The sequence below is a fragment of the Acanthochromis polyacanthus genome, chromosome 10, assembly GCF_021347895.1.
Source record: "Acanthochromis polyacanthus isolate Apoly-LR-REF ecotype Palm Island chromosome 10, KAUST_Apoly_ChrSc, whole genome shotgun sequence".
In the NCBI taxonomy this organism is placed as follows: domain Eukaryota; kingdom Metazoa; phylum Chordata; class Actinopteri; family Pomacentridae; genus Acanthochromis; species Acanthochromis polyacanthus.
This window is the reverse complement of record NC_067122.1, coordinates 29524106-29549924: the sequence shown is the minus strand read 5'-3', so window position 1 is coordinate 29549924 and position 25819 is coordinate 29524106. Positions and strand designations below refer to the sequence as shown.

At 40.6% G+C, this 25819-nt stretch overlaps 1 protein-coding gene across 3 annotated transcripts in view; it reads left to right on the top strand.

The window, feature by feature from the left end:
- Positions 1-25819, top strand: part of pigg (phosphatidylinositol glycan anchor biosynthesis class G) — a 182196-nt gene that overhangs the window by 103672 nt on the left and 52705 nt on the right. For all 3 annotated transcript variants that reach the window (XR_007944506.1, XM_051954047.1, XM_051954048.1), the window contains exons 11-12: positions 18683-18992; positions 25580-25743. Coding sequence is in view for 2 of the 3 variants with exons in the window: in XM_051954047.1 (XP_051810007.1) it covers positions 18683-18992; positions 25580-25743 (474 nt within the window). In the remaining variant the exon portion in view is untranslated. The remainder of the gene's footprint in view (positions 1-18682; positions 18993-25579; positions 25744-25819) is intronic.

The following is a 25819-nucleotide window of genomic DNA, read 5'->3' as shown; positions in this document are numbered from 1 at the left end:
TGTTCTTCCTGTTGCCGGCTGCTTGTCTGAGGAGTTGGATGGAAATCATCACCGACATGCTACCCCCTTAGCTACAGCGTCAATCTAATCTAAGTAAGGAGGGGGAGATGAGAACCAGCGTCATTTGCACCTTCAACCAAAGCATTTTGTGTGATATACTGTAATCAAAAGACTCTTGAAACAAGAAGTTTTAACAAACTTGGACCGCCTGGCGACAAAGATGACCCCTGTGACCTTGCAAATGAGGTCACGGTCACCAAATGCGAACTTGACCTGTGTCTTATTATGGTAGACCTGTGTACCAAATATGGTGAGGCTACATCAATATTTTATGGAGTTATCGCACGGAAACCAAAGTGTTACAGACAAACACGCAAGCAAGCAAGACCATGCAGGTGAAAACAATACCTTCCGGCAAACGCAGTTTTGCCGGGCGGTAATAACCACAGCCACTTTTGAGGGGCTGCAGTTGGAGAAACAGCATAAAGAGCAAATAGCCTTTATTTCTGAGACAAGGAGGACAGCTTGTGCATTCTGCTTTTAAAAAGGTCAAAGCAAACAAGATGCCTTTCAGCATTCAGAATTTTGAAAGCCTCTGTGTTAGGGACGATGTTTGTTGTTTCCGGCTGCTGTGGATTGGTCCTTCAGTCTTTTAGAGGTACATTTCCAGGTTTCAGGAGGGAAAATAACGTCTCGTGAAATCTCAAATGTTTTCCATTTTGCTTGCTTTGTATAAAGCGTGTTTGTAGGACACTAGCATATTAAGCGCATCGTACAACGCTGGTAGAAGCATGTAAGTCACAAAGATTAGTTTGTAATTTTCTCTGTTTTTCCAGCGTGCTCACGAGTTGTCATGTAAACCCTGCAGCTCCTGCCCGTCACTGTGCTCACATCAAATCAAATCCAGGCCAGGATTCTCTGCTTTTCCTTTGCATAAAATAATAATGAATACAATCCTTGCCATATTGTTAGGGGAGTTGTGAATAATAAAGAATAGTGCTGTATAGAGCATATTACTCTGCTCTTTTCTTCAGTTGGAGCAGGTTTCCATAAAACATGCTGATTAATAATACATGTCCAATACTTGCTCAACTCCTTCAGGGTCAGCTATTATCCCATAGTACTTTTGCAGCTCCAACTGCATCGTGCTCCAAGAGAAATGCCCCTTTGCTGAGTGATTGCCTTCGACTGAAGAGAAGTCGTGCTTCTGAGCAGGAGATTTTCTAAGTGTGTGAAAAAGCTTTGGAGCTGTCGCCGTTTGGAAATATTATCAGAAACAACTTTAAATGAAGGCCTGACATTATTCTGACAAGCATTTTGGTCACGAGGAGACCTTTTTCACAGCAGACAATTTGACTTATCATAGCAATAACAGCCCAGGTGGATTGAGTCTGGCAGACTTACTGGGACTCTTAATGGAACTGAGCCTTTAATGTTTTTCATTCCACGTGTGCTTTTCCTCTTATGGCTACTCAGAATGTCTGCTGTGAAACATATAAGACGCTCTGTAGTCTTACTGACTGTGTTTATCTTCACATGTTTGTGGAAAATACAATTAAGTCTCAGTTTCCTAAGGCTCTTTGAAAATTCAATGCCTGTTTTAGCTTCATTACCTCTAACACTCTTTATTTCCTCTGCATCCTTTCTGAATTAGGATAAAAGCACTTGTTGCCACAGCTCTTAGCACTCTTGTTTGTCTCTTTTTTTTGTTTTATTCATTTATTCATTCCTCATTTCTGAAAAAAAAAACATATTAATAAATGTAAGTTAATTAAAGACCAAGATGTGAGGGAGAGAAATCTTTTCATTTAAGTCTCTCTGGATAACAGCATATGCTGAATGCCTAAAATGGAAATTAGACTAAATGTAATTGCCTTCATAATCGAAAGCACTTTTTCTTTAAAGCTTCAATTTGGGACATTTTCACTATATAAATTATTGATAGCTGGACAAGGTTTTTTTGTGGAGTAAGCCTTTTAGAAGAAGAAGAGCTTATGGAAACTTGTTCTCACCCTTCTAGTAGCTCCAAACTTTAGAGGCAGACGTACTTTCCTACACCACAGCACATACATTATAGGCCTTGTCCATCTTTAAGTCCTGCTGACAGCGCTTACACCCTTCGAACAATCTTTTCTGAACCTCTTGCGGGAATAAGTCAAATCAAATAGAAGCTATGATGGATAAAGGAATACTCATGGCCCTTGCTTGTGAACACAGTTTGTTTTGTGTCATTTATTTCCTCTTAAACCATAACCGTGTTTTCACAGCTCCAGCAAGCAGAAAACCCAGTAGTCAAAGTTTGCAGGCAGAGAGTTACAGAACTCCTCTAAAGGCTTTGGTGCCTGATTAGAGTGCCTCTCAAGACTGTAGCTCACTGTGCTTGATTGACATCCCATAAGCATCTACCATTCATGTATATGTTAATCGTCTATACAGTCGTCTATTGTCATTCAGAATGACTTCAGATTTATATGAAATGGTCAAGATGAGTTACAAAATTTTCCAAAATTACTTATAATTTGGCCAAAATGACCCAAACCTGTCACGCCCCTCTGGCTGCAGCGAGCCGGCTCATAAATCTGATGACGAGTGGCTGTGCGGAGATCACAGCAGACACTAATGAACAATCAGTGCGGCATTTAAGCCTTACTCTTTGCACAGCCCGACGCTGCATCATTCATTCATCCACCCTGCTACACCGCTCACCCCGCTACTCACCGTTTCATCGTCTGTTGTACATCACGCTCTGGACTCCGTTTTCCCCCCTGGATTACCTTCGTCACGTCTTGTTCCTCAGACCCCGTCGCCTCTCTTGGATAATCTTGCTAGTTTCCCAGCCATCGCCACATTCCCCGCCGGCTCTGTCAGCTCTGCCCTTTTCCGTCCTCCATAACCTGGACAACCAGTAAGCCACTTCCCCTTCGATCTAGCTAGTTTTATGTTTAGTTTTACCTCGGCCTTCGGGTTCGCCCTTTGTTTAGTTTAGTTTATTTTCTCCTCCTTGTTGTTTCTCTTCTGCCTCAGTTATTAAGAGTTTTTCTGTTCACATATTCTCATTTTTATTAAATCATTGTTCATTTCATCCTCCTGTCTGTGCCTGCTGCTTGGGTTCTTCTCTGTGATTCGTGACAAAAACATTCACACAATGATTTGGATTCTGTCCAAAAATGACTAAATTACTCACAATTTGGCCAGAATGAGTCAAAGTTGTCCAGAGTGACTCAAAACTCACCTAAAGTGACTCAAAAGTGAGGGCCTAGAGTGAAAAGTCAAAACTGCTACAAAACTAATTAGCCAACATGTTCAATTAGTTCAACAGATAACACTGAAAGGAATGCTTATACTCTCTCAATGACATCATCAATTTCTGAACTCTGGTCCTTCAGTTGGTTCTATTGCTCAGGACTCAGAATAAGAGATATGTGGCCACCGCCTCGTAGTAAAATCATTAAAAACACCAGTCAGAGTCGTATTTCATTCTTAGGTTGCAACATGAGAGACCAAATGCTATTTTGTATTTGGGTTTTAACTCTCTGTTTTCAGCTTAGGACATGTATAGAGCCAAAAAAGCATAGCTCAACAGGTTGCCTGTGTTGAACTATTCAAAACAAACTGATAGAAAAGGGCTTAGCGTTTACTGTCATACTGTAAGTAAAGTATCAGTCCTGTGCTGGAAAAATTCAGCCTCTCTCCCTTTTACAGTAGATTGAAACTTACTAATATCCAGCAAAGTGTATATTTAAGGTCATATCAATTTTTCTACAACAGCAGGACAGCCCACCCTGTTGTCATTCTTATCGGTACGTAGAGTTTTGTCACATCATGTTATTCTGGGCACAGCTGCAGCCAAAATTAACCCCACTAAGTGTCCGGTCATTCAGGGTAATGGAAAAGACCTGCGGTGGTGTCCAGGAACTTTAATGCTGACAAAATCAAGTTTTATTAAACTGTTTATATGTCTATATGTTGGATTTTATATACTGAAAACACATCAAGAGCAGATTAAGCAGTCGACACCATGGCATGGATTTTCTCCTTGAAACTGCAGTGTGCCGATGTTAGTCTCAAAAACACAGATTCAGACTTTTGGGTTGTTTTTTTATATATATATATTTTTTTTTTTATTGAATTTTTTGTGTTTTTACAATGCAAACCAAAAAAAAAAAGAATCGTCTTAACAAAGACAGACGAAGAACAAACAGAACAAAGTAAACCCACCCCAATAAAGTAACAAGCGCTGTACAAGCAATTACAAATAAGTACACTACATGAAATACATCAAAAATCAATGTAATCATGAGTACTCAATAAATTTTAACACGCACACATGGAATATCTAGGTATAATATTGCTGTGCACAAACTCAACAAATACATAACAGACGGAGTCAACAGGCCATGTAAATAGATGAATAAAATAAAACACAAATAAGAATGTTAAATCATCGGTAGAGCTTTTGAAGGTATGTGTCCAAGGGCTTCCATAATCTCCAGAATTGGTCAGATCTGTGGTTGAGGTCATAAGTCAGTTTCTCCAAAGGGAGAAAAGCTGTAATTTGTGAAATCCACATACTAACTGTTGGGACCTGTGGAGCAGACCACCGTAACAAAATACACTTTTTTGCCAGAAATATGAGAATAGTTAACAAAGATTTGACATCACTACCAAAAAGATTGACAGGAGTATGATTCAACAAATAAAGTGAAGAAGATAGTGAAAAATGTATGCCAGTAATCTCCTGAATCGCAGAATGAACATCTTTCCAAAATTTTTGGATAAGATTACATGACCAAAACATACAGTGCCTTGTGAAACTATTCGGCCCCCTTGAACTTTTCAACCTTTCGCCACATTTCAGGCTTCAAACATAAAGATATAAAATTTTAATTTTTTGTCAAGAATCAACAACAAGTGGGACACAATTGTGAAGTGGAACGAAATTTATTGGATATTTTAAACTTTTTTAACAAATAAAACCTGAAAAGTGGGGCGTGCAATATTATTCGGCCCCCTTGCATTAATACTTTGTAGCGCCACCTTTTGCTGCAATTACAGCTGCAAGTCGCTTGGGGTATGTCTCTATCAGTTTTCCACATCGAGAGACAAATTCTTGCCCATTCTTCCTTGCAAAACAGCTCGAGCTCAGTGAGATTGGATGGAGAGCGTTTGTGAACAGCAATCTTCAGCTCTGCCCACAGATTCTCGATTGGATTCAGGTCTGGACTTTGACTTGGCCATTCTAACACCTGGATACGTTTATTTGTGAACCATTCCATTGAAGATTTGGCTTTATATTTTGGATCATTGTCCTGTTGGAAGATAAATCTCCGTCCCAGTTTCAGGTCTTTTGCAGACTCCAACAGGTTTTCTTCCAGAATGGTCCTGTATTTGGCTCCATTCATCTTTCCATCAATTTTAACCATCTTCCCTGTCCCTGCTGAAGAAAAGCAGACCCAAACCATGAGGCTGCCACCACCATGTTTGACAGTGGGGATGGTGTGTTCAGGGTGATGAGCTGTGTTGCTTTTACGCCAAACATATCGTTTTGCATTGTGGCCAAAAAGTTCCATTTTGGTTTCATCTGACCAGAGCACCTTCTTCCACATGTTTGGTGTGTCTCCCAGGTGGCTTGTGGCAAACTTTAAACGAGACTTTTTATGGATATCTTTGAGAAATGGCTTTCTTCTTGCCACTCTTCCATAAAGGCCAGATTTGTGCAGTGTACGACTGATTGTTGTCCTATGGACAGACTCTCCCACCTCAGCTATAGATCTCTGCAGTTCATCCAGAGTGATCATGGGCCTCTTGGCTGCATCTCTGATCAGTCTTCTCCTTGTTGGAGGTGAAAGTTTAGAGGGACGGCCGGGTCTTGGTAGATTTGCAGTGGTCTGATACTCCTTCCATTTCAATATGATTGCTTGCACAGTGCTCCTTGAGATGTTTAAAGCTTGGGAAATCTTTTTGTATCCAAATCCGGCTTTAAACTTCTCCACAACAGTATCTCGGACCTGCCTAGTGTGTTCCTTGGTCTTCATGATGCTCTCTGCACTTTAAACAGAACCCTGAGACTATCACAGATCAGGTGCATTTATACGGAGACTTGATTACACACAGGTGGATTCTATTTATCATCATCAGTCATTTAGGACAACATTGGATCATTCAGAGATCCTCACTGAACTTCTGGAGTGAGTTTGCTGCACTGAAAGTAAAGGGGCCGAATAATATTGCACACCCCACTTTTCAGTTTTTTATTTGTTAAGAAAGTATAAAATATCCAATAAATTTCATTCCACTTCATGATTGTGTCCCAATTGTTGTTGATTCTTGACAAAAAATTTAAATTTTATATCTTTATAAAAAGATATAAAATTGCCTTGCGAATACTTTCGCAAGGCACTGTATGTATATATGTACCTTTATGGGTCTTGCATTTAAAACACAGATCTGAAGTAAGGGGAAGACTTTTGGGGTTTAATGTGTAACAAACTGAAGGAACCAACCCTGTCCTGTGAACATGTGGCCCTGGAGGTCTCCAGAAGATAACTGTTCTTCAAAGACTACGGCTGAGTAAGTCCAGTATTACAACTTGCCATTGTGTGTTGTAGAGTAGTTTTGCAGTGTTTGAGCAGAGTTGTAGGTGAGCTGGTGTGCTCGAGCGGCAGTGATTAGGGAGAGGTGCATGGAGAAAGCATGGATATGTGATCTCTGAAACTGTTTTAAGACTGGAGGGATTATTTTAATGGAGAAAATTTTGATACACATGATAGTTTTATAGTTTTAATCAGTGAAAACCAAAAAGGGACCTTAATGCATTGTGAAACCATGTTTGATTTTCTAATCATTAGTCTCTTTTCATGAATTCAAAAATTGAGGCCCAATCAGAAATTTTTAACATCACAAACACTGAAAACAGTCAGTTGCCTGTTTTGTTTTTTCACTACTCTAGCTGTACAGTCTAATAAAATCATCTGCAAACAAACTCTGCCTTCATGGTAGGTACAATGTTCAGTTTTGTTGAAACTGTTCTAGAGGGATGTTTATTCAGCTGGAGTTTGTGTTGCTGCAGGCTTGTGTTGTTGTACTGATGTTTATCATTATGTTATTCACAATTTTGATGTCAGTGAATGGAATCTTTAAAAACACCTCACTATACATTAAACTGAATGAGTTCTGGCAAAGTGCAGCTACTAAGCTTGCAGCTGAGTGTATACTGACACAGATAACTGCTTTGTTATTTATTTATGTAAACAGTTAAGCTCTGGAGTTTTACTCAAACTGAGAGAAAAGTTAAACCCTTTGGTTTCATTTTTGGTTTCAAGACCACACTTGTTTTTATTCAGATAATGTAGTTAGTATTATTGCAGAGTAAGCAGAAGATTGCATAAATAAGATGTAATTGCTTATTTTTATTATCATAATACTATTCGGCTGTACGACAGTTATTGTAGCACAGGAGGGTCCTCAACTTCCGTTAGAATTCCAATCCTACGGCGTGACATAACGTGATTTTCACTGTAAGTTGGAATTCCAGTATTAAAATCATAATCTAGGACAGAAAAACACTGCACAGTATAAATAAACAATAAATAAAAAACGAGAACAATTCCTTTAAGGAAGCACTGCCATCAGAATAGTCTCTTAAGCTTGGGAGCCATAATGATGGGTAAAAAGTTTCCAAAAAAACAACACAAACCAAAGAAAGCGAATGTAGCACAATCCAATGTGGTACATACCTGGTGAATGTAAACAAAGCCGTCTTCCTCGTATAGCGCAGTTTGATGACGTATTCGTCCGCTCCACTCGCCAACTAGTTCCCAACTGAAATTTGTTTTATTGTCACAAAAACCATACATCAGAATGATGGAACAAAACTTTTTTCATAAATTTATGGGAGGTGGTGACGTAACCACGAAACACTGTAGGCCGTGCACGTTGTAAACCAAGCACCTGCTGTATTAGTACTAATTACTCTAGAACAGGGGTCGGCAACCTTTAACACTTAAAGAGCCATTTCAACCCATTTCCCACAGAAAAGAAAACAGCGGGACCCCCAAAATCCTTTTGGCATTTAAAATGAAGACAACACTGCATATATAGCTTTTTTTTACCTCTATGCCCTTGATAATCAGTTGTGATTAATTAATTAAAAAGCCTCTAATTAGAGAGATTCATTTTTTAAATTGTGTCCTACCACTAATATTTATCTTACTTGGTTAATGTCATTTTTGCTCCTGGACTTCATATGTTATGTAATGTTAGCTGGAAATCAGTATTTTGCGCATGTCTATTTAACTTGTAAAATCTATTTATCTTAAGCTAATAACTTTTCTACGGTAAGTCGCTGCCCTATTTTCCAAAACGGCACTCCTCTGACTCTGTGACCTGCTGCCTGGATGCTGGACGTGAAATTGAGCCGTGCTCTTGCCAGTAACGTATTACCCTATAAAAGAGTAGATACTGAGCAAGACAGTTATCCGTAGTTAGGGTCCGAGCACTGAGGGTGCGAAGGACAGGCGGTGCAAGGGCACCGACTGTCCAAGGCACCAGCGGTGCCAAGGACCCTATTGAAACCCTAGGGTTTATTATTATTAGGGTCCGAGCACCGAGGGTGCGAAGGACAGGCGGTGCAAGGGCACCGACTGTCCAAGGCACCAGCGGTGCCAAGGACCCTATTGAAACCCAAGGGTTTATTATTATTATTATTATTATTAGGGTCCAAGCACCGAGGGTGCCAAGGACAGGCGGTGCAAGGGCACCGACTGTCCAAGGCACCAGCGGTGCCTCAGACCCTATTAACAGTCATAGCGCCACCTTGTGGTTTCAGGAAATAGACATTGTTTACACTTTCATGCCCTATTCTTACCCAGTTGATCATATTCACCTCAAATGCAGTGACAACAGGCTGAACACATTGATGATGCATCCCAGTGAAAATGGTGTCTGTGGCGGCCAAATGAATTTCGATGATTCGCCATGAAAATTTAACGATTCATATCTCAGCTGAACAACATTCTATCTGCCCCAAACTTCACATGATGGACTCCAGGTCCAGTCTGAACACATCCACACTCATAAATTCTGAAAAAGTCATAGCGCCACCTGTTGGTAATAGTAAGTTTGAGGCCTTATATATTCAGGTACAATGGCCCCAAACTTGGTGATATCATGCTAGAAATTGGTCAGTCGAGTCTTCACCTCTTGACAATCCCACACTGTGAACGGTGTGACATTTCATGCAACGCTGTTGCCGTAGCAACCAAATATCGCCATGCAAAACAAAGTGCTGTTTTGGCGGCCTTATCATATCCCAAAACGAGTGAAATTCCCCATGTTCATCAGGACTGGCGAATGATTTGATATTTTATGGGAGCTGCGCATGTGCGTTGGAAAATGGCTCTATAGCGCCCCCTACAAAATTCAAAAAGGGGTCATTAGGCCAACTGCCGCAATGTTTCATTTACAGCTACAATATTTGGTGCGCATACGCACCACATCAGGACACACCAAAAAGTCAATCACAGCCACGCCCTAAACCCAACAGCAAGTCAGCCATCTTGGATTTGCTGTAAATATTTTCTCCCGGCAAATGAAGTGCCTTTTTGGTGGCCTTATCATATCCTAAAACGCGTGAAATTTGGCGTGCACATCAGGAGTGGCGACAGATTTGATATTTTATGTGAGTCGCGCATGTGTGTGGCAAAATGGCTCTATAGCGTCCCCTGCAAAATTGAAAAAGTGGTCATTAGGCCAACTCCCACAATGTTTCATTTACAGCTACAATATTTGGTGGGCATATGCACCACATCAGGACACACAAAAAGTCAATCACAGCCACACCCTAAACCCAACAGGAAGTCGGCCATCTTGGATTTGCTGTAAATGTTTGAAAATTAATAGCTCCGAGGGGGTAAGTCTGAGAGAACTGAAATTTGGCCAGTACATGCACCAGACCTTCCTGATGAAAAGTTATCAAAAACTTGGCCAGAAGCCAAAAGGTGTGGCCATGGCAGCCCCTCAAAATACTGATCCTTCGCCATGAAACAGGAAGTGGTGTCTAATTCTTCTCAATATGCTCCAATCTGCCTGAAACTTTACATGTATGATGACAGTCCTGTACTGATGTCATCCACATAGGAATATTCATTGACAGTCATAGCGCCACCTTGTGGTTTCAGGAAATAGACATCCTTTACACTTTCATGCCCTATTGTTACCCAGTTGATCATATTCACCTCAAATGCGGTGACAACAGGCTGAACACATTGATGATGCATCCCAGTGAAAATGGTGACTTGTCATCAAAGGGCGTGTCTGTGGCAGCCAAAGGAATTTCGATGTTTCGCCATGAAAATTTAACGATTCATATCTCAGCTGAACAAGATCCTATCTGCCCCAAACTTCACATGATGGACACCAGGTCCAGTCTGAACACATCCACACTCATAAATTCTGAAAAAGTCATAGCGCCACCTGTTGGATGGAAAGGAAATGCTTTATAATCAGCCTGTACATGTTTCAATCAGCCTTAAACTTTACATGACTGATCAGAGTCCTGCCCTCATCACATCCACTGTTTGAAATACACTCTCAGTCGCAGCGCCACCTGGTGGATAGACAGGAAATGCTTTATAACTGCTCTGAACATGCTCCAGTCTGGCTGAAATTTTACATGCATGATCAGACTCTGGTCCAGATGCGATTCAGAGGCTGACATACACTCTCAGTCACAGCGCCACCTGGTGGATGTGCGTGGATTCGCCGACCAGCATGGATGCGAGGACCCGTCCATCGTTGCTTGCAGCTTTAATTTTTTTATTTTCTCCCGGCAAATGAATTGGCTTTTTGGCGGCCTTGTCATATCCCAAAATGCGTGTAATTTGGCGTGCACATCAGGACTGGCAAAAAATTTGATATTTTATGGGAGTTGCGCGTGTGTGTGCCAAAATGGCTCTGTAGCGCCACCTGCAAAATTGAAAAAGTGGTCATTAGGCCAACTGCCACAATGTTTCATTTACAGCTACAATATTTGGTGGGCATATGCAGCACATCAGGACACACCAAAAAGTCAATCACAGCCACGCCCTAAACCCAACAGGAAGTCGGCCATCTTGGATTTGCTGTAAAATTTTCAACATTAATAGCTCCTAGGGGGTAAGTCTGAGAGAACTGAAATTTGGCCAGTACATGCACCAGACCTTCTTGATGAAAAGTTATCAAAAACTCAACCAGAAGCCAAAAGGTGTGGCCATGAAACAGGAAGTGGTGTCTAATTCTTCTCAATATGCTCCAATCTGCCTGAAACTTTACATGTATGATGACAGTCCTGTCCTGATTTCATCCATATAGGGATATTCATTGACAGTCATAGCGCCACCTTGTGGTTTCAGGAAATAGACATTGTTTACACTTTCATGCCCTATTCTTACCCAGTTGATCATATTCACTTCAAATGCGGTGACAACAGGCTGAACACATTGATGATGCATCCCAGTGAAAATGGTGACTTGTCATCAAAGGGCGTGTCTGTGGCGGCCAAACCAATTTCGATGTTTCGCCATGAAAATTTAACGATTCATACCTCAGCTGAACAACATTCTATCTGCCTCAAACTTCACATGCTGGACACCAGGTCCAGTCTGAACACATCCACACTCATAAATTCTGAAAAATTCATAGCGCCACCTGTTGGTAATAGTAAGTTTAACCCTTTAAGCTTCAGTCAATTCCAGCTGTTTTCAGTACAAAAAATCGCTAATATTCTATTTTTAAATTTAAAAAATGACGAAAAATACAGGGAATATTGGACGCACATCGCGAGGTGCATTTCCTTGAAAACGACCGATTCGTGGATTTTATACCGACTTCAGGACATGTTTTGGACAAAATAGTTTACTGGCTTGTGTTGTCTGGATGTAAAAGGTTGGATTATGGCCGTTTTTTTGTGGAATCTTTTTTCTGTGTGTAATAATGAACCCGGAAATGTGAGTCGCGCTGTGTGCGTTGAAGCCGTGTATAGAGAACGGATGGATGAATCTTTGTTTTTGTCGGACAAATGTGTTTTTCTCACCTGCTGTGGTAATCACATCTGAAAGTGGTTTATACCGGCGGATTCATGAGAATCTAAGCTTTCCATCGGCGTATCGTGTTTGTATAATCGTGTTTGCAGCCGTCGGACATTCTTGAAATTCCTATGCAAATTAGTAGGTGTACGCACTGAAGCGTAAAGGGTTAAGGCCTTATATTTTCAGGTACAATGGCCCCAAACGTGGTGATATCATGCTGGAAATTGGTCAGTCGAGTCTTCACCTCTTGACAATCCCACACTGTCAAGGGTGTGACATTTCATGCAACGCTGTTGCCGTAGCAACCAAATATCGCCATGCAAAACAAAGTGCTGTTTGACAGGTTAGAAATACTCCAGTGCTCAAAAAAATTACCACACACATCACCATCGACCCAAGGAACGACACCGTATGCATCTCGGCACTGCACATGCTATGGCGCCCCCTACAGTATTTTTAACAAACAGTCCCCCCAGCACGTTTCACCTACATCCATGAAATTTGGGAGGCTTATAGGGCACATCAGGACGCACAAAAAAGCCTCTTGGAGCCATGTCCTAAACCCAACAGGAAGTTGGCCATCTTGGATTAATTGTGAGATTTTTGATGATTTTTCTCATTTTTGAGAGTTAATACCTCCGAGGGGATAATTCCAGGAGACCTGAAATTTTTTCAGTCCACACAGCAGGACTTGGTGATGAAAAGTTATCAAAAGTTTAACCAGAAGCCAAATGGCGTGGCCATGGCGACCATCAGAGTTTTGATGGTTCGCCATGAAACAACTGCTGTATAACTCTCTTCTGCATGCTCCAATCTGCCTCAAACTTTCCATGTGTGATCACAATCCAATCCTGATCACATCTACAGGCCAACAGACACTCTCAGTTGCAGCGCCACCTGTTGGAGGGACAGTAAATGCTGTATAACTGGCCTCTGCATGATCAAATCAGCCTGAAACTTTTCATGAGTGATCAGAGTCCAACCCTCATCACATCCACTGTTTGAAATACACTCCGAGTTACAGCGCCACCTGGTGGTGGATGGGCAGGAAATGCTGTATAACTAGTAAATGTTTCAAAATTTATTTCTCCTGGAAAATTCATTGCCTTTTTGGTGGCCTTATCATATCCCAAAACGTGTGAAATTTGGCGTGCACATCAGGACTGGCGAAAAATTTGATATTTTATGGGAGTTGCGCATGTGTGTGGCAAAATGGCTCTATAGCGCCACCTGCAAACTTGAAAAAGTAGTCATTAGGCCAACTTCCACAATGTTTCATTTACAGCTACAATATTTGGTGGGCATATGCACCACATCAGGACACACCTAAAAGTCAATTACAGCCACGCCCTAAACCCAACAGGAAGTCGGCCATCTTCAATTTGCTGTAAATTTGTCAAAATTAATTTCTCCCGGCAAATGAAGTGCCTTTTTGGTGGCCTTATCATAAACCAAAACGCGTGAAATTTGGCGTGCACATCAGGATTGGGGAAGAATTTGATATTTTATGGGAGTTGCGCATGTGTGTGGCAAAATGGCTCTATAGCGCCCCCTGCAAAATTGAAAAAGTAGTCATTAGGCCAACTTCCACAATGTTTCATTTACAGCTACAATATTTGGTGGGCATATGCAGCACATCAGGACACACCAAAGAGTCAATCACAGCCACGCCCTAAACCCAACAGCAAGTCGGCCATCTTGAATTTGCTGTAAATTTGTCCAAATTAATAGCTCCTTGGGGGTAATTCTGAGATAACTGACATTTGGCCAGGACATTCACCAGACCTTCCTGATGAAAAGTGATCAAAAACTCGACCAGAAGCCAAAAGGTGTGGCCATGGCGGAGCCTCAAAATACTGATTCTTCGCCATGAAACAGGAAGTGGTGTCTAATTCTTCTCAGTATGCTCCAATCTGCCTGAAACTTTACATGTATGATGACAGTTCTGTCCTGATTTCATCCACATAGGGATATTCATTGACAGTCATAGCGCCACCTTGTGGTTTCAGGAAATAGACATCGTTTACACTTTCATGCCCTATTCTTACCCAGTTGATCATATTCACTTCAAATGCAGTGACAACAGCCTGAACACATTGATGATGCATCCCAGTGAAAATGGTGACTTGTCATCAAAGGGCGTGTCTGTGGCGGCCAAACCAATTTCGATGTTTCGCCATGAAAATTTAACGATTCATATCTCAGCTGAACAAGATCCTATCTGCCCCAAACTTCACATGATGGACACCAGGTCCAGTCTGAACACATCCACACTCATAAATTCTGAAAAAGTCATAGCGCCACCTGTTGGTAATAGTCAGTTTAGGGCATTATATTTTCAGATACAGTGGCCCCAAACTTGGTGATATCATGCTGGAAATTGGTCAGTCGAGTCTTCACCTCTTGACAATCCCACACTGTGAAGGCTGTGACATTTCATGCAACGCTGTTGCCATAGCAACCAAATATCGCCATGCAAAACAAAGTGCTTTTTGACAGGTTTGGAATACTCCAATGCTCACTAAAATTACCACACACATAACCATCGACCCAAGGAACGACACCGTATGTATCTCGGCACTGCACATGCTATGGCGCCCCCTGCAGACTTTTTAACAAACAGCCCCCCCAGCACGTTTCAACTACATCCATAAAATTTGGGAGGCCTGTAGAACACATCAGGACGCACAAAAAAGCCTCTTGGAGCCATGCCCTAAACCCAACAGGAAGTACGCCATCTTGGATTAATTGTGAGATTTTTGATGATTTTTCTCATTTTTGAGAGTGAATACCTCCTTGGGGATAATTCCAGGAGACCTGAAATTTTTTCAGTCCACACAGCAGGACTTGGTGATGAAAAGTTATCGAAAGTTTAACCAGAAGCCAAATGGTGTGGTCATGGCGACCATCACAGTTTTGATGCTTGGCCATGAAACAACAGCTGCTGTATAACTATCCTCTGAATGCACCAATCTGCCTCAAACTTTACATGTGTAATCACACTGCAATCCTGATCAATTCCATAGGCCAACATACCCTTTCAGTCGTGGCGCCACCTGCTGGATGGACATGAAATGCTTTATAACTAGCCTGTACATGTTCCAATCAGCCTGAAACTTTACATGACTGATCAGAGTCCAACCCTCATCACATCCACTGTTTGAAATACACTCTCAGTCGCAGCGCCACCTGGTGGATAGACAGGAAATGCTTTATAGCTGCTCTGAGCATGCTCCAGTCTGGCTGAAATTTTACATGTATGATCAGACTCTGGTCCAGATGTGATTCAGAGGCCGACATACACTCTCAGTCACAGCGCCACATGGTGGACCTGCGTGGATTCGCTGACCAGCGTGGATGCGAGGACCTTTCCATCGCTGCTTGCAGCTTTAATTTACCTTAGTACTCATGAGTACTTTTGACTCAAAGACGAGACGTGTCTTTCTTGGAGTGGAGCTTTAATATACAGGCTTGCCATTCTTAAGTACAAAACGGTGTGAAACTACAGGCGTTGCTTCTCCATCTTCTCTGCATTAACTTTGCACTCTCATGTCCCAGGGGGGAAAACCCCAGCAGCACATCCGGTGGAGTGACACGTCAAAATAAGAGTGGTAATTTCACAATAAAACTCTCTATATTAAAATGCATTGAAACGCGCCTGAAGGGAAGAACAATTTATTTTCCAAAATTACAGGAAGCCACAACAGAGGGCTGAAAGAGCCGCATGTGGCTCCGGAGCCGCGGGTTGCCGACCCCTGCTCTAGAAAGTAGTATATGTAACTTATTTAGTTGATTTATACTGTTGTTGTTGCATGGACGTTATAGACATATATTACGAGACAGCCTGGTGTTTAGTAATGTTAACTAGACATTTGATTATTTTTCTTTGCAATATTACCATTCCATTTATGTTCCTTATCGTCAGTCTGCCGAGGCTTGTTACCTCATAATTTTCATTGATCACTACAGGGATGTCCTGAGCCATTACCACTGATTGGCACCAGTGTAAGCCCAAATTGTTTGCATCTGCTGTCATACAGATCCTAAAATAATAGAGCACGTCACTGTGCAGAAAATGTGTCAACTCTGCTCAGCGGACATTAAGCGTCATTGAAGCCTATGTCATGGTGCCCATAACTAACTGAACTCCCACACTGCACTATGCTTCCCACCTCCTGGGATACCTACAGTATTAGTAGCAACAACAGGTTCTACAGTAATCTATAATTCATAAATTTTCTGGCATGCATGTAGTGATTTCAGATTTTTGCCGTGGTTTGGAGCTTTTTGAGCCTTAGTACATCCTACCCCATCAGCCCTACAGAAAAGGAAATTTACAACAAGGCTCCTGACCACCTACATAACAGGAACGGCTTGGATGCAGAAAAGCATTTTATTTTCCTAAAGCACTGCAGAGCTATTCAGTTTTAAATCAAATATGTCGGATTGATTTTAACAACTTTAATATACTTGAAGAGTATGGAAATGGTATTGGATTAAGACTCGGTATTGGCAGGCACTAAATATTTTATGACTTGGACTGGATCCAGTATAAATACATAATTTGATTTAGATGGCAGTAATTCACCGTACACTTTTTTTCAAGAATTTTAGTGAAATGTTCACATGAAGGGTTTGCTTCCAATGGGGGGGGAAAAACAGTTTCACCCCTGAAACTTCAAGAATGCAGTGGAGCATCCTGTTCTGTTTTCCCCCAAGCTCTAACTTTAGCTGTAAACATACTAAAAAAAATAGTCTAATTAATTAAAAGTTTTGTAATTAATAAATCAAGATTAATCATATTTTTGTCAAACAGCAACATTTGACACAGGAAGCTAATTTTTTCAATTCAAATACATTTTGATTGATGACTGAACCAATGAATAGACATATACGTGAACTTAAACAGCAAAAATGGTTCATTTATATTTATCTGTGCATTTTTCATCTGTCTGCTACATTCACAGATTGCTACAAACTCAAAGTGCAGCTTTAGTGATTATATTCAACATTTTAAGACATTTGTAAACTCATGCTCTATGATCTGTAAAGCATGCAGTGTGTCACCTTCTATCCCAAGACATTTGATTCAGATAGGAAAAATCCTAACAGAAAAAAAACAAAAAAACAGCAACAGAAAAGGGAAACAAACACATAAGAGAAAAAAGAAACAAAGGTAATGTGAAGGCAATGGAGAGAGGTGAGATGAAAGGGGGAGTGTCCTGGAGGACAAGGATGAAGAATCAAAAAGCAGAAAAGACGTCCCAGGATAGTCGATCAATCCATCAGAGAGAACCAGAGTGAAAGGAGAAGACAGTGAGGGAGATGGATACCACCTAGCTGTGGATGCTCATGAGGGACAGCAAATAAACACAGTTAGAGAAATGGAAGTAATGATGTTATGTTTGGAAAAATGAAATGTTCACAGCATACTTCAGTAAGTATTCTTTCATAGTTTAGATGTCTTCAGTATTGATCTATAATTTAGAAAGGCTGGATGTTTTGACCAGCGTTGTGTATTGCTCTTGTGTTTAATGCAGCAGCACATCCCTACAATGAACAGTGGGATGTGATATCCAGAAGGAAAAGCAGACCTGCTACAGTAGAAGTCATAAAACTGTGGATACTTCTTTAATTAATCTGAGAGTTGGGACCTGCCACTGTCTTTAATGACAGACGACGGACTAAAATTATGCCTGTAAACTGTTTAAGGAATTGCAAATCAGCTGTCGTAAAATCCCCAAGCAAGTCTCAGGTGTGTCTGGATTGGTTCAGTGCTGCTGTTGTTGTACTCTTTTCTTACAACCTTCACATCATTCAAGAAGGAGACTTGTGGTAAAATGTCAACCAACCTTAGAACGCGCTAAAAAAATATGTTAATGCCACATTTCTCAAAGTTATAGTGATGCAGAAAACCGTGACAGACAAAGTGATGGGTGTGAGAAAGTCTGTTTTCCTGCGGCGACTGGTTCTGTGTTCCAGTCTCCTAGCTTTAATTATTAATGTTACATTGACACGCTGCATACCGAATGAAGGAAGGGTTATGAGTCACAGAAATATAAGAAATCCTGTCTAACAAGAAGCAGGGCTATGAAATTAATTAAAGTAGTGAACTTTGAAAACCTTTTTATAACAAAAGCTCTTTGTGAAATGTGCCATGTGTGTTAACATCAGGCTTTGTTTGGTCATTTTATCCTGTTTCGAGCTTTTTCATCACATTTTCAATACATGCTTTTATTAATGCTATCATATTTGCATTTCTGACTGTTTTTCTATATTTTATTTTGTTAGATATTTTCTGTAATCTTTACAAAGTTTTTTGGTCAAGCTTTGTGCTCGGTTGCATTTGATTTATTAGGATTACTTGATTTCTGTTTAGTGGTTTGATAAAGTATTTTTCTTTTATCATTTATTATATAAAGCCCAGGTTAAATCATTTTCCTATATCTGGATATTTTAATTGCTAAACACATGAATAAGTACAGCAAGACTGCCAGAATCCAGACTCAGTTACCACAATTACTTGAATATTGACCCGAAAGTTTTGCAGGAAAAATCAATACAGGCTCACTGCAAATGTGAAACACTGACACAGTCCTGTAATCTTTCTCTTTTAGGGGAACAGTGGAGGCACGCTTTGTTTACGTCTTTGTCTTGGGCATCCTCTTCACTGGCACCAAGGACCTGCTGCGATCCCAGATCATCACAGCAGATGCCAAACTGAAGAGCAGGGGATTATGGGAGATTTACAGCGGCTTGGTTTTGTTGGTTTCGCTGCTGTTTCGTGCTCACAACCTGCCAGTCCTCTGCTGCTGCCTGTTGATCCAGACACTCATGGCTCAGTTCATCTGGAAGAAACTCCACTATGATGCAGCCCAGACCACCATCATGCACTACTGGTTTGGGCAGGCCTTCTTTTATTTCCAGGTGAGCCAAAATAATGACGTCTAAGATAACAAGAGCCAGTTTTTGTGTTAATGAACCTGTAAGAGAGTAGTAAGTTTATTAAATATTGTGTAAATTTGTATTGGGGCTGCACAGGGGCACAGGGCCTTCCTGGGATCTTTCTGCATGTTCTCTGTGCAAGTGTGGGTTTTCTCCAGGTACTCCAGCTTCCTCCAACAGTCCAAACATATACTGACGTTAATTGATGATTCTGTATTGCCCGTATGGACTGATGACCTGTCCAGGATGTGCCCTGTCTTCGCCCCAAGTCAGCTGGGTTAGACTTTTCTTCTTATCATAAGCCAAAGTAACATTTCTCCTCACAGCTATTGATGGATCTCACTAGCTGTGTGAATATTTAAGATAGAAATATGGCCAGGTGTAAATGTTAAAATTATGCCACAAAAATCTAGTGATTCAGCAGAGTTAGTGATCAGTAAATCCATATTTTTTGTGACAGTTTTGAAATTTGATTAAAACGACACCCAGATTTTTAACATGGGCAAACAGCATACCGTCTTAACAGGGCCGCTGTGTTGGAACGAGAGTCCAAAGTGACAGTGAGCAAGTTGTTAGCTTAGACAACTGCATTTTTTACTTCTCTATAGGGATGAGCAAAAACTGTGCCTAATTTAAATGTGGCCGCCATCCCCTTTAAAATGGTCTTATTGTGCAGTGACATGCTGCTCCCAGTGCTCCTGCTTGGAATGCCTCCCTGGAAGTCCTATTATGCAGCACCCCATCCATCCATCCATCCATCCATCCATCCATCCATCCACTATCTATTCACCACTTAATCCTCATCGGGGTAGTGGGTGCTGCAGTCTATCCCAGCTGGCCTATTGTGAAGGCAGGGACAGGTCACTAGTCTATCACAGAGCCATATACGGAGACAAACAGTCACACTTACATTCACACATACGGTTAATTTTAGAGTTACCAATTAACCTCAGCATGTTTTTGGACTGTGGGAAGAAGCTGAACAAAACCCACACATGCACAGGGAGAACATGCAAACCCCATGCAGAAAGATCCCGGGAAGTTGGGGGACACGAACCAGGGATCTTCTAGCTTCAAGGCGAAAGTGCTATCCACTGTGCAGCCCATACCCCAGACAGCAACATCATAACGCACAATTACAAAAATATTCACATCATTCAAGAATTTATATCAAAAGCACGCTGAATTTCACACAAATAATAGTTACACTTAATTAAAAGATAGATCTAATTGACCAGCATCTTGCAGTAAAGAAAAAAAAACTATCTTCAAATTTCAGTTATTTCACAAACTTTACACTTACACTGGTAAAAAAAAAAAAAAAACCCTCTCAAAACAAGAAAAAAACTTATTTTAAGGAACTTTTACCTTGAAATAAGTGAAAAATCAGCCAGTAGAACAAGTGAAAAATGGCTTGGTAAGATTTCTTGAAATAAGATATAATATTTAGAATATTGAGATCTTAAAATTAGCTGGGAAAACTTATTTTAAGCTCTATTTACCAGGATTATCAAGCTTAGGTGTCTTAAAATAAGCCAGATATGCTAAAAAAGAAGCAATTTTTCACTCAAAAATAGATTTTTGCTTTCATGTAATCTCCTAATTTGAGATGTACAGTATTAACCCTCCTATTGTCCTCATTTACGGCACCAAAAAAATAGTTTCCTTGTCTGAAATGTTTTTTTTTTAAAAATCAGCAAAAAAATTCCCCAAATTACTGATAATTTACAAAACCTTCAGGAAGAAAATACCAAAAATTCCTTAAAAGTTTTATTTAAAAAAATCTCCCAAATTTGGCAAGAAAATTTTTGTAAATATTTTTTAAAAATTAGTAAAAATCTTCCAAAAAAATCCCAAAAATATCTAAAGTGATTACATGTCAAGAATCAACAACAATTGGGACACAACTGTGAAGTGGAATGAAATTTATTGGATATTTTATACTTTCTTAACAAATAAAAAACTGAAAAGTGGGGTGTGCAATATTATTCGGCCCCTTTACTTTCAGTGCAGCAAACTCACTCCAGAAGTTCAGTGAGGATCTCTGAATGATCCAATGTTGTCCTAAATGACTGATGATGATAAATAGAATCCACCTGTGTGTAATCAAGTCTCTGTATAAATGCACCTGCTCTGTGATAGTCTCAGGGTTCTGTTTAAAGTGCAGAGAGCATCATGAAGACCAAGGAACACACCAGGCAGGTCCGAGATACTGTTGTGGAGAAATTTAAAGCCGGATTTAGATACAGAAAGATTTCCCAAGCTTTAAACATGTCAAGGAGCACTGTGCAAGCAATCATATTGAAATGGAAGGAGTATCAGACCACTGCAAATCTACCAAGACCCGGCCGTCCCTCTAAACTTTCACCTCCAACAAGGAGAAGACTGATCAGAGATGCAGCCAAGAGGCCCATGATCACTCTGGATGAACTGCAGAGATCTATAGCTGAGGTGGGAGAGTCTGTCCATAGGACAACAATCAGTCGTACACTGCACAAATCTGGCCTTTATGGAAGAGTGGCAAGAAGAAAGCCATTTCTCAAAGATATCCATAAAAAGTCTCGTTTAAAGTTTGCCACAAGCCACCTGGGAGACACACCAAACATGTGGAAGAAGGTGCTCTGGTCAGATGAAACCAAAATGGAACTTTTTGGCCACAATGCAAAACGATATGTTTGGCGTAAAAGCAACACAGCTCATCACCCTGAACACACCATCCCCACTGTCAAACATGGTGGTGGCAGCCTCATGGTTTGGGCCTGCTTTTCTTCAGCAGGGACAGGGAAGATGGTTAAAATTGATGGAAAGATGAATGGAGCCAAATACAGGACCATTCTGGAAGAAAACCCGTTGGAGTCTGCAAAAGACCTGAGACTGGGATGGAGATTTATCTTCCAACAGGACAATGATCCAAAACACAAAGCCAAATCTACAATGGAATGGTTCACAAATAAACGTATCCAGGTGTTAGAATGGCCAAGTCAAAGTCCAGACCTGAATCCAATCGAGAATCTGTGGGCAGAGCTGAAGACTGCTGTTCACAAACGCTCTCCATCCAACCTCACTGAGCTCGAGCTGTTTTGCAAGGAAGAATGGGCAAGAATTTCAGTCTCTCAGTATGGAAAACTGATAGAGACATACCCCAAGCGACTTGCAGCTGTAATTGCAGCAAAAGGTGGCGCTACAAAGTATTAATGCAAGGGGGCCGAATAATATTGCACGCCCCACTTTTCAGGTTTTTATTTGTTAAAAAAGTTTAAAATATCCAATAAATTTCGTTCCACTTCACGATTGTATCCCACTTGTTGTTGATTCTTGACAAAAAATTAAAATTTTATATCTTTATGTTTGAAGCCTGAAATGTGGCGAAAGGTTGAAAAGTTCAAGGGGGCCGAATACTTTCACAAGGCACTGTATATCAGTGAAACTTCTGGTATTTTCTTTAAGAACATTCACATAAAAATCAACCCAAATCCAGCAAATTTCAATGGATTTTGGTTGATTTTTATGTGAATGTTCTTAAAGAAACATTTTTAACGTTTCTTCTGTTTTCCACCAAAAAATGTTCAAAGATTCCCCAAAATGTTGAAAATGTGGACATCAGAAGTTTCACTGTCAAAATATCTGTTTTTTTTCCCCACATTTTCAAACTTTAAAACTGGTCAATTTGACCCACAGGACGACACGAGGGTTAAACGTATTTTGAGTTTTCTTTTAAAATTCAACTCAAAACAAGATAATATTGGGGTTGTTTGGTTTAATAAGATATTTAAGATGCATTGTCTTAAAACAAGTCCCTCCATCTCGCTGAAATGTCACTTGTTAAGAGAATTTATCTTAAATCAAGTGGGTTGAGAGATTTTGACTAAAAATAAGGCAAATACGCGTGGTAAGATTTTGAGTTTTTGCAGTATATCGTTGCTGATTCTAAAGGGACAAATGTGTGGGAAGCTGTGTGTCAGAGCCAAAGTCACCACCTTCCATTTATACAAAAAGAAGTTCAGGGAGCAACAAAACAGTGGGCAAGTTTTTCCTTGTCTGATTGTAAGAGACATCTACTTTAACACCGACCTGAGAGTAGCAACATTTAGGAGAAGCTATCACCACTGATCAAGTGTTAGATACTGTAATAGGTTCAGTTCTTCAGAGGAAGAGTTTGTGTCTAGATCACATTAGTTTCGTCCAGCGCTGCCGTGAAGTCCAACTGGACTGGTCAGTTTCTGTGGATTTGTTCTGGCGTTCCGAGCTCTGAATGTTCCTCAAAGGCAGATATGATACCTGCCTTTCTATTTTACCTCCACCTATGACAGATATTTGGTTATCCATTGAGTGTTGTTGTCCATCACTAACAGTTTAATAACCCTCATCACCCTTGGGTCATTAGCACAGTAATGGGCTTGGGAATAGACTGCCACCAGACAATTTCCCATCCAGGCATCCAGGCATGTAATTACAGACCTATGAGTAATAACGTTCTCCATGTAGCTGTAACTATAATGCATGTGTACGCAGCAACACGTGATAAAAGTTTTCTACTCTGAAACTAAACCTGGTGTCACACAGAATAACCAAGTTATGCTTAATTAAAATTTGATGGGATCAGATCTGTAAGATATTACTGTGGGAACATTGCTGCTTTGTGTTGTCAGAAGCTTTATAATAAGTTTTGGCAGGAAGCTGTTGTTTTCAAAGAGTCCTTGTATTTTTTGGCAGCCAAACCCATAGAAACACAAGAGAATTATGGGAAATATTCCAGGTAACCTCAGCTGCAGACGTCGCTTGTGTCACAATAAACTGAAATTGAATCACATGATGAATTAACTGTCTCACAGGAGGATTGTTGGCTGTCTGCTTTTTCTTGTTTTGATCATTTGGAGTGATTTGGAGTCAGTGGATTTTCTCTGGATTTGTTGCTGTCCCAAAACCAGATGGTCAATAAGGCAGCAATGGAGGTGTTTATTCTTTCCAAATGAGCCAGTATGTGCAAATGTTGCCACATGAGTGCAGGTGAGCCGGCCCACGGGTCTGAATTCAGATACAACTTTGAAAGTTTTGTGGAAAACATGAATTATCAGGAGGGTGTTTGTTTCAGCTTTGAACTAAAAGGTGGGCTCACATTTAATTAAGCAAGAAAATACAACAACTTACAGCAGATATTTCTATCATTCAGAATGACAAACATCATTTATAGCTGCAAAGGAAACTACAGACAACAGAATTTACTCAGAACAGAGGCATGCTATCTGTTCTTACATTTTCTTTGACATCAAACAACTGCCTCCACTGTCAGACGGCCTTGATGAGACTCAATTTTGTCAGAAATTTGTGACCGACAAAAGAAAGAACGTTTCTTGCCATTCTGTTTTTCATAAGCGATGTATTTGTTGACATTGCAGAATGACATTTGAAAGATCACAGCAGGATTTCAGCAAATAAGCGAGCTGAAAATATCCATATGCAGCCTCCAACCTGCTCGCTGATATTTGCCGTGTGTTTGTTTAAAATGGAGCCAGCTGTTAGTGTTTTCTGCCTCTGTGATCAGGGATGTGTGTGCAGATGGAAAAGAAGCCGGTATTTGATGCATTGCTGCTCATGGATCTTCATTGCATTCACATCTAGCAAGAAAGACACCTTTGATTTCTGATTGGTCTTTTTCTTGTGCATAAAAAAACACAACAAATTTTAAATGTAATTATCACTGGTTATGCATGACAAGATTGAATTTGTTAGGCAGATCAGAGCGATACACTGTAAATAGGAGACGATGCGAGCAGACAGCATTTCTCAGAGGTGCAGGTCAGCGTGGCTCCGGCTGCTTGATTTGTCTGAAGCTGCACATCACAGACACGAAGAGGAGGCGAGTGATGTTTGGCAATCTGAATGTTCTACCAAGAAATAAGATTAAACACCTGAGCTGTGCAAGTTTGAACATGGATTACATTTCCTGTGTGTTTTCTTTAAAGCATAATTTTAAACTAATAGTCTTTATTTTTTCTTATGTAAATGCAGTATGTCCTGCACTTACAGAAAATATATGTTATATTGTGGCTGTAAATCCAGACTGTAATGCAGTGATTATGTTTTCTGAAGCTTAAGATAAAAACTATATACAAAAAGGGGGGAAAAAACACCCAAACATACACACTTAGTTCACTGCAGACGTATTTATCTTGTTCCAGAGATACTGGAAAGTACTTGCAAAGCTAATTGAGGCAGAAAAATGTTGTTTTTGTTTCTTTAAAAAATGGTGTTTTTAAAATGTTTTTGCTGCCACATTCACATACACACACTCGCACAGCAGCCTGAGTGGTTCTAAGTCCAGCTCCAGACTAAGAGCTGTGTGTGCTGCTCCGGTCAGGGACTGGAAAAACACAAACAACTGGGCCGCTGGGAAGTCGCCAGAAGCTCAGAGTAATGATGATGAAGCAAAGGACCAGTTCTTTAGAGCTCTGAAGTGCTTACAAAGCTTCGTCCTCAGATCTCTGTGTTCTCGTTTTTGTCTGCATATGGTGGAAGTTATTTCTGTACCCTTCACAATGCTAAAAGAAGGTTTCTTTGTGCGTCTGCAGGGCAATTCCAACAACATAGCCACAGTCGACATTTCCGTCGGTTTTGTTGGGCTGGAAAGCTACGTAGAAGCACCTGCCATCTTCTTAACAGCCCTCAGTACGTATGCAGGACCACTGCTTTGGGCGTGTCACCTCGTCTGCTACCTTAGCTCAGATAGAGACAGGTAAGTGTCACTGTGTGGATAACTTTGATATTTATTTGTATATATAGCCCGCAGTACTTCCAGGGAGGATGTGGAA